General features: G+C 37.2%; 1 protein-coding gene across 1 annotated transcript; it reads right to left on the minus strand.

Moving 5' to 3' along the window:
* Positions 1 to 1077: 1077 nt before the first annotated feature.
* LOC107786763 (adenosine kinase 2-like) lies at positions 1078 to 9664 on the minus strand. Its single transcript, XM_075248514.1, has 12 exons — positions 9427 to 9664; positions 9141 to 9194; positions 8169 to 8215; positions 8022 to 8053; positions 7843 to 7944; positions 7590 to 7654; positions 7326 to 7402; positions 7149 to 7246; positions 6995 to 7065; positions 6849 to 6915; positions 6582 to 6765; positions 1078 to 1451 (listed from the first exon to the last, which is right to left on the minus strand). The coding sequence occupies exons 1-12, from the start codon at positions 9507 to 9509 to the stop codon at positions 1309 to 1311; spliced, it is 1023 nt and encodes a 340-aa protein (XP_075104615.1). The 5' UTR covers positions 9510 to 9664; the 3' UTR covers positions 1078 to 1308.
* Positions 9665 to 10223: the final 559 nt, after the last annotated feature.

Consider the following 10223-nt stretch of genomic DNA (forward strand, 5'->3'; position numbering starts at 1 on the left):
ACAGAAATCTTGTTCTCCCACTAACCGTAACCCTAATGTGCTGGCTTGGAGCTTTGTGGGATCTCCCTGGGGAGAATATCTTTTACAAACTTATAGGCATACATTATACATCAGAGATGTGGCCGTGGAAGGGAATTTGGTCCTAAGAACATCTCAATTGGATGGTTTGGTTGGGAACAAATTATTCCGAAATTATTTGACGGGATTATAATACGAAAATTAAATAATAACGGGATTAATTAGTGATGTATTTTCATTGTGAGATGTTTGGTTCATTGGACAAAAAATAGGATATATAGTTTGGATAAATTTTTATTTTCATTTTTAATCTTAGATTTTTTAAAGGACTTAGGGGGAAGAGCTTTGAAAAGGGGGCATCTTTGACATTGTAGTATTTTATCCCGGTATTAAGTAATCCGGGATTATTATCCCACATTCAATATGGAATAGAGTAATACCATAGTTGTGGTGTAAATTAATCCCGAAATTGTTAATTCCGAATCTAAAAATTCAATCAAATGCGAGGTAAAATAATCACATCTAGTCTCGAAATTATTATCCCTTATCTCACCAGCCCGAAATTATTATCCCTTATCTCACCAACCAAGCGACCCTAGTGTGTAGCGAGAAGCAGATTGCAAGGTTAACTGGCTAAGAAAGGTGGTCTTGGAGGTGACTGAGTTAGCCATGGTTGCAGAATTTGAGCTCTTATTTCTCTGTCTAAGTTGTAAAAATATCATTGTCAATCTTCATCGTTTGGTTGAAAACAAGGTTACACCAGGATTTGGATACATAATACCAAGGTTTTGGTGTATAAAATTTATATTGGTATTAATTAATACACTAATAAGCAAACGAATGATAAATGCAATCCCAAATTTAATACCAGGATTAATTCCAGTAACCAAGCGACCCAAAAGATTATTAGCTTACAGTAAAATGGCAACTTTAATATAAAAAGAAAAGTTGGTAGAAACGGCTTTTTGCATCGTTTTGCCCAAGTTGGATGATAAATCAAATTCTACCCTCCTATTCTCCATGCTTTAAAACAAACCGGCAGTAACTGAAATAAACTAACCCGAAACACTTTCTTATTATGGAACCTATAGAATCATCGTAATTGCAATAAACAACAATAGAATGTTATTCTCAAATGATGAAGAAAAGGTAATTAAAATGCCTTACAACATATGGGATGGGAATTGGTGTGGATATACCATTATCAATTGGCATAACCAGATCAAAAATACTATTAAGAACCGGATAGGTTTCTTCTTAACAGAAGAACATATCACAAGAGAAAATCCCTCATTCAAAATTGGGCTTCTCAGGGTATGTGCAACCAGACCTTTGGATGATAACATTTGATGCATAACAACCTGCTTTGACACAATCTTCAATAGGTTTTCCTTGGACCAACTGTGCAAGGAATCCTCCAACAAATGCATCACCTACAAAAGTGTAAACAGAAATAATGCAATTTCTTGGGTATTCATGATTTGTTTACCAAGCAGAAGTACTGAAAAACAGGGCGCACACAAGGAAAATTTTTAATGCAATTTGTGCATCACATGAAACAGTTCGACCAATAAGTTAATTTAACTTTAGCGGAAGAAATCAAGAAGGCAAACTAGAGACAAGCTAGGAAGTGTAACATTATGTAGTTTTGTCATGTTTAAGATTTGGTAAAAATATTTACCATCCTACTTAATCTCTAAAAACTTGTAAAAACTTCACGGAAACATTTAATTTTTCAGAAACAAAAGGAGAAACAATGCTAGTAAAAGATGCAAAACAAGTAGCCTTCTCCACCGACTCTGTTTCTCTCTTAGCACATGTTAGCCTAACATGCGCATCCATAGGGAAGAGGACTCGGATTCCTAAGCAGAAAGTGATCGAAGCTCGAGAAACCAATAAGCAAGTATCAGCACAGACGCAGAAGCAAGGAAATCAAGTAACAGAGATTTGCAGCACTATGTCAAACCTAAAAATGGCGACAAGGGCATTGGAAATTGGGCATGTTCGAGGTGAGGAGAAGCAGGGGAAGTGTGTACCAGAACCATGCAGTGATGAATTACCATCTCAATCAGAAATTGATGAAGCAATTACAGAGGAAATCAATGGAACAGTAATGGCGGCAACCAATGGAACAGTGAAGGTGCCTAAACCTAAAACTGCTGTACATGAATGGGAGGAGGGGATACAGGTACCAAATTCAATAGCTAGACAACAGCTAAATTCTACTGGTAGGAAGTCATGGGCTGATGAGGTTAAAGCTGTAACTGAAATTAGGGCTAAACCATCGATCTGGGAAAACTTTGATATTACCAGAAGAGCAAATGTTGGTTTCAAGCTGGAATATGTGAATCCAAGTAAGAATGGAGAAACTGTACTGTGTGAGATGAAAACTAGAAGACATCTCGTCTGAGATCGAATATTGGCAAAATGTCATTGTGTGCTATGTACTGGGGGCACACACCCCTTTCAATGTACTCAACAGCTATATACAAAGGCAATGGGGGAAACATGGTATTAACAATGTCTCTATGTTGAAGAATGGCATTGTGCTGGTGAGATTTGACACTTCCATTGGAAAGGAAGAGGTGCTTCAAGGAGGAATCAACCACTTCGACAACAAGGCTTTCACTGTAAAGGCATGGCATAAAGATATGAAATTTACAAGGGAAGAGTTGTACACAGTCCCAATTTGGGTGAAGCTACCAGCTTTGGACTTTAAATACTGGGGTCCTAAAGGGCTCAGCAAAATAGGAAGCATGATAGGAAAGCCTTTGATGGCTGATAAGAACACTGAAAGAAAGATTGGTCTGAACTTTGCAAGATTACTCATTGAGGTTGATGTAGACTCTCCACTACCAGATAAAGTGTTTTTCAAAAATGAGAAAGGGGCCCTTGTGGAGCAAAGAATACAGTATGATTGGAAGCCTGTGTTATGCAAGCATTGCCAAAAGTATGGCCACTCTAAGGAGGAATGTAGAAGGAAGAAGCAACCATCTCCTCCTAAACAGCACAAGGAAATGACAGTAGATGACAGTAGCTACTGTAAATGGCACAAAGGATGGTCAAAAGACTAGACAACAGGAGGCCATTAATCTTACTGTAGGATCACCAAAACCACAAGAAGAGAAGGGCACAGGCACATCACTAGATGCTGGAACTAAGCAAGCACAGGAGACAAATGGAGGAAGAAAAGGACCTAATGCAGCAGGATGGGTGACTCCTCTTAATACCAGGAAATCACCTACAATCCACACGCAGCAGATACAAACTACTCATAACACCTTCAATGTGTTGAGAGATGTTGGTACTAGCAGAACACAACAAGGTAGTCAGGTTCAACATGGGGGAGGCAATGTCCTTTCTCCACATGGGGATGGATAGTATACTATGCTGTTATGTTAGGGGTTTAAAAGCCCCTAACAAGCAAAAGGAGGTTAAACTCCTTTGTAGTAAGGAAAATATTGGCTTAGTTGGACTGCTGGAGACAAAAGTAAAGGCAAAAAAAATCGATGGAATAGCTAATAATATGTTTGGAAGAACAGCACAGAGTATCACATGTTTGGTGAATGATATTGTTGCTCAAGTAGAGTTCCAACTGACAGTTGTATATGCATTCAATAGTAAGGAAGAAAGAAGAGAGTTATGGCAGCATTTGGAGAGCATTAAGGTGGGGATCAATAAACCATGGTTGATTCTGGGAGATTTCAATTTAGTACTGCAAGCAGATGATAGAATTGGAGTTCCAGTTAGCATGGGAGAGGTAATGGAATTCCAAGCCTGTATTGATACTTGTGAACTAATAGAATTACCATGTGGAGGTTGTAGATACACATGGAATGACAAACATGGGGACAAAAGAATCTTCTCAAAAATAGACTGGGCTTTTGTCAATAGGGAATGGTTGGACACTATGTCAGTGGTTCATGCTAACTTCCTAGTGGAAGGGACAAGTGATCATTGTCCTCTAAAAATAGCAAAAATTATCGGGGCATCAAAGACTAAAAGAGCATTCAAATTCTGCAATGTATGGACTCAACACCCTCAGTTCAAGGAGGTTGTTGCACATGCCTGGCAACAACATATAGAGGGTTATAGTATGCTCCAAGTAATCAAGAAGCTGAAGATACTGAAGAAGACTCTAAAGAAGCTAAATCAACAAAATTTTAGGAACATTTTAAATGAAGCTGAAGATGATCGAGCAGCCTTACAACTAGCTCAGACAAAACTGCATGAGAAGCCTTCAGATGTAGAACTGCAAGAGCAGGAAAAGATAATTCACCAGCAATTTAGGAAGTCCATCCATCTTGCAGAAATGTTTTTACAACAGAGGAGTAAGGCTAATTGGATCAACCCAGGTGATGACAACACCAGATATTTTATTCAGTTATAAAGCACAAACGACTACAGCAGGCTATTACTAAGAATAAAGATCATACAGGGGCAGTGGTAACAGATAACACATATAGCCAATGTTCTAATATGTTATGACTTGCTTAGACACTACAACAAAAAGACCTCCCCTAGATGCTTAATGAAAATAGACCTAAGAAAGGCCTGACATGATTAACTGAGAGTTTATTGCAGAAGCCTTAAGAGGTTTTGGATTCCCAGGCTCCTTCACTAGGCTGGTAATGACTTGTGTAACCACAACACAATTTTCACCTAGAGTTAATGGGGAGTGTCATGGGTATTTTGAAGGAAGGAGAGGACTTAGACAAGGGGACCCCATATCCCCCTTGTTATTTGTTCTGGTTATGGAATATCTTTCAAGAGTCCTAAGCAAGATGAGTGAACTACTTGATTTTAGATTTCATCCCATGTGTAAGGCTACTAAGTTGACACCTAGCATTTGCGGATGATCTTATGATCATCTGCAAAGGGAATGAAAGGAGCTAGAGTCATGGAGCACTTCAGCACTTCAGTGAGGTCACAGGGTTGGAGGGAAATCAGGAGAAGTCTAACATTTTCATAGCTGGTGTAGATGAGATCACAAAACAGTCCAATATCAGACAAACAGGTTTCACATTAGGAACCTTGCCTATCAGGTACTTGGGCCTCCCACTTACTTCAAGAAAATGGAATAAGATGGATTGCAAACAGCTAGTGGACAAGATCACAAACAGAATAACTGCCTATACAAGGCAATTGTCATATGCTGGTAGATTGCAGGTTATTATGGCAGTGTTGTTTTCCATTTATAATTTCTAGACATCAGTGTTCATATTACCACAAAGTGTAGTCAAAGAGGTTGATAGGAAATGCAAGGAATTCTTATGGGGCAAAACATATGGGACAAGTAAGATCACACTTGTAGCATGGGACAAAGTGTGTGTGCCAAAAAAATATGGGGGATTGAACATTAAAGGATGCTGTAAATGGAATGCTGCTTCTATAGGGAAGCTACTATGGTAACTTGCCAGGAAAAAAGATATCATGTGGGTGAAGTGGATCAACAGTATCTACATGAAGGATAATGACTCTATATGGGAACACAATCCACCAGGGGACTGCAGCTGGTATTGGAAGAAATTGAACTCTCTCAAGATACAGATGACAGGATGGTATCAGAATAATAAGTACCTACTAACTGCAACAGGAGAATACTCAGTGTCTAGGAGTTATCAACATATGCTGAGACCTCTGGACAGAGTAAGGGAAGCTGACTTAATATGGAGTTCTGTTATGCTGCCTAAACAGAGATTTCTAGTGTGGTTAGCATAACCAAAGAGAGACTAAGTCGACTAATGATTCATGTAGCAATGCTGCTTGTGTGATCAAACACAGACAGAGACACAGCTGCGTCTCTTTGGCAAATGCAAATGGATTTCAGAGCTTAGAGAAAAACTGAGCACATGGTTGGGCATCAGGTTACAGGACACTGCAGCAAGCCAGATGATCAAATGGATTAAAAGGAAAAAATGGAGCCAGTTCCAGAAGGAAAGAGTTGTAGCAGCATGGGGTGCAAGCTGTATTATACTTGGCAAGCAAGGAATTGGATGATCTTTAGGAAAGGAAATGTAGATAGAGATTTTGTATTTGGTCAGATAAAAAGAGAGATCACATACATATTAGATATATTGCATAAGTCAACTAGAGCTCGCAAGAGTCAGTTGCTAATTCAGAAGTTATGTAACTAGTTGGGATTGTTTGTATTGAGATCTAATGGCTGTGGCACTCTTCCTAGAAGGTGGACAAGACATTAGAGGCTCTTTAGGATGTAATGTTTGGATTGTTATGCTAATACTTCACATTTATTACCCAAAAAAAAAGATGCAAAAAGATCTCTCTTTTTCTTCTCTTTTTGATCAAGAAAGCAGCAAAGAATCTTTAATAGTTCAAAGTTTACAATTCTGGTTCCTACCAGCTTTAATCGAATTTCCTATACAAAAGACTTGAAGCTTATTAAATGCTTTAAAGGGTGCAACTTTATCAGAACAGAGGCAAAAATGACAGAATTCAAAGAAGAGTACCAGTTAATCAGGAAACATATAGTTGCCACTAAATGAATGGGTAGCTTAACTCTATGGCAATAGAAACAAGCAAAACTAGCATAAACCACATACCAGCGCCATTGGTGTCAACAAGTTTCTCTTTTGGCAAAGGAATAACTGGGAACAATTTCACCTTCCCATCCTCAGCAACAACAACTGGATCAGCACCCTGTGTAATGACCGTGATTCTCTTGTGTGTTCCTGATGCCTTTGGCCATTGCGAGATCTTCAAAGCTATTTCCTCAACATTATCAGTCTGGTCATTAAAGCACAAGTTAGCTATGTAACACACATCCAAGTCAATTTGAGAAACCTGGAACTCATCTAAGCACCCATTACCTCCCAGCCGTGGACTCTAGAGAAGGTTCTTGCTTCTGTTTCATTACCAAAGACAAAGTCCATATACCTGAAAACAAGAGATACAAGCCCTAATCAGTATCTGTCTGCATTCAAATAACTTTAAAGAGGTAGGACATTGGCCTTACGGCAAGACTTTCTCCTGTTGATCCTTGAAGAACTCACAGATAAATGGTGCTGAAAGGTTCATTGAGAAAACCTGCACAATGTGGAAACTTACGTGATTGTTTGACTTAACTCTACAAAACGCAGTAAAACCCAAACATTGTCAAACAGTCAGACCTTGTTTTTGGCAGCTGCATGCTCAGCAACAAGCTGAATAGATTCTGGAGAAACTGTGAGGAAGAATCCAGCAATGTAATAGTACTTGGCCTTCTCCACTGTACAGACAGACACATCAGTGTATATAGCATGAAAATTAGAGATCCGCGTATAAACACCAGGAGTAAGGATTTCTACCCAAAGCCCAGTTCTCTGGTCGTTTCAAATGGTCAACCTTGTAGCAGTTTGCAGCTGATAAGTTTGCAACCAGCGACCTGACCCGAACATCATTAGTTCACAAGAAGCATTAGAAACCTTGGGAAGACAGTTTATCATGTTTTTTACCTTTACTAATTGAAAAATAATCTTTCTTCTTTGCCCTCCTTTTCAGTCAGCATAAGCTATAGTTTAATTGTACAACAGCAAGGAGGTAAGACAGAAAGCAAATTACTGTAGACTAACCTTTCGCCATCAAGCACACAGACAGCACAAGTACCCGTTGGACTCTCATCCTCATAGTAGTGAACCTAAAATGCACCCATGTGTAGAAACCATATGAAATTAAAGCCTCTCTTTACCATGTTACCACTCCAAACAATAGCAAGACAAAGGCAAAATGATGAGTGGATAAATCTGAAAATATTGATAATAACCCCCCCCCCCCCCCAACCAAAAAAAAGCCAGACAAGGAGAAGATTAGAGACGAAGAACCTACATTAACACCGGCATCTTTTGCGTTTTTCTTCATTTCCTCCCCATACTTGTCCTTCCCAATAGAGCCCATGTAACTTGTTGCACCTGGAATTTGAAGCATCCACTGCAAGTGAAAAATGGAAAGTTGTTATTCTGGACTAAATAGGTCATGCAAGATTGCAAGAACAAATGACAACACACCTGAGCTACTCTGATTGAATTTTGAGTTGCACCTGCAATTCAGAATGAAAAGACAAACGTGTTCAGTGTGTCTGTGTCGTGGTATCTCCAATGCAAAATATAATTCAATAAAAATGTTAAGTAAAGTATCAAGTGATACCAATTTACCTCCAGCAATGTATTCAACACTAAACTTGGATGTCATTTCATCGTACCTACGTTATAAAATTCTTTATCAGCATTTTGAATGAACAAGCATATTCCTTATCAAGGCACAAGATGCAACTTTTATCTTCAGCATAATAAGTTCTAGTGACTACTCTCTCTTTATATTTGCACACCAAACATAATACTATCCAACAAGGCAAACATTTCACCTTTAATATCAGAAAAGTAATAGGCCCATCATTTAAAGAAACAATTCATATTGACCACGAAGAAGGTTAACTGTAACCAGAAAAATATCTATACAAGCATCTTTTGAATGAGTCTATAGCAGCCAGTCATGCGCTACTTAAGAAAGCAATAAGCCTATCTATAAATGAAATTGAAAAATGCTAATATTTCTAATTTATAGTGAATCCTCAGGAAATCATGGCACCATGTCTCACTTTCCCGCGATAATATGGATTAAACCATTTGTATTGCATATTCCATAACAATGCTAGGCGATACAATCTATGACTTCCAAGTATGAACAAAGATCAACCCAAAATATGCTTTTCAAGTGGCAGTGTAATACATTTAGCTCGTAGAAAAATTACATTGTTTAAGAATTATTAAGTACGGATAAGTAACGAGGCACTCCATTTACTATTTAACAGATGAAATCAGGAATAACTGCAAGAAATATTAAAATAAATCTATTCAATTAATAATTATGAATAAATCATCATTGCCTGAATCAAATGGCAAATACTTTTCATTCTTAAACACATTAATAATGACCCTGATAACCCGATAATGGTACCCAAATGACAGTGAAGCTCGCGGCTACCTAATCCAGTCAGTTGAGCTAAACTAATTAGAGGCGCAAATTTATCAAAAAAAAGGAACAAAAAAGACAAACTGCAAATGCAATCTGCTAAGCTAGGCAGTGTGGATACACACGTAGAACTAAGATGAAAGGAAACAACTTACATAGACACGTGCTTTTCCTCAGCAAGAATTGCATTGTTCGGCTTAATGTCGTACCTGAGTTAAAATCATGCCATTCAAATAAGAATCTTACTTCTTACAACAAAACACACACACACACAAAGCTCCATGTAAAGCAAATGCATTAACCCAATCCAAGATCCAAAATTTAAGCAATAAGTGGCAAATAAACATCTAGCATTCACCAGATCTATGAAATTAAATCAAGTAACACGTATTTTTTTAATAGGAAATTAGCTGAAAATGGGAAAGATGTAAAAAACATTACTTGTTGAGGAAATCTTGATCGATAACAGCTGAGATATCGAGCAATGGATTGCCCATACCCAAAAGAATACCCTCAGAATCCATTTTTTGATATTTCTGTAAATTTGTTTTGTTGTTGAAAATGGAGGTTCAGATCTTAAGGTAGGTGCTGTTCCGGCTTTAGGTATCAAACTCTTTATATAGAAATAGCGTCGGTGTTGGTGGGTAAATGATCGTGACGCCGTTGATTTTATATTTCAAGTTTTTTATTAAAAAGTTTCTTTTTCCAAACTAAATACAACACTTCATCTTTTTATTAAAAGTGACACCTTTTCCCCTTTTTAATCAGAATAGGAAGAATGACATATTTATATGTATAAAATTTATTTGATTTTAAATTTTTTTGTTTAATATTTGATATTTTAATTTTGTAGGCACAAAAATATTTTTGACTTATTTAATCAAAAAAGTTCATATCAAATAAAACCTGAAAAGTATTGTTAAACTAATATTCCTAATCACTTACCATAAAGAATTACAATCCTCGAATAATTTTATGTAGAAAAATTAACTTCCTAAAAACTTAGCAAACTAAATAAATATGACTAAACATATAATATTATAGATATTAAGAGAGTCATTATTTTACTAATTTCATGCGTCATCATTAAACTTTACCTATGTATAAGTAAAGTCAGTAAAATTATTATGTGTCTCACCAAAATCATTAAAAATAAGTAACGTTTTAACATGAAACAACATCGAGAAAATACGAAATTTAGAAGACAAATGGAGAAGGGATATGACAAGCTGGATTTC

Source organism: Nicotiana tabacum, chromosome 24, assembly GCF_000715075.1.
Source record: "Nicotiana tabacum cultivar K326 chromosome 24, ASM71507v2, whole genome shotgun sequence".
Taxonomy (NCBI): Eukaryota; Viridiplantae; Streptophyta; class Magnoliopsida; order Solanales; family Solanaceae; genus Nicotiana; species Nicotiana tabacum.

Coding starts and splice junctions, on each gene's coding strand:
- LOC107786763 (XM_075248514.1), bottom strand. CDS start 9,509: ATGGATTCTGAGGGTATTCTTTTGGGTATGGGCAATCCATTGCTCGAT. Junction 9,195..9,426: donor GATCAAGATTTCCTCAACAA/GTAATGTTTTTT, acceptor ATTTTAACTCAG/GTACGACATTAAGCCGAACA. Junction 7,403..7,589: donor TGTGTGCTTGATGGCGAAAG/GTTAGTCTACAG, acceptor TGTTCGGGTCAG/GTCGCTGGTTGCAAACTTAT.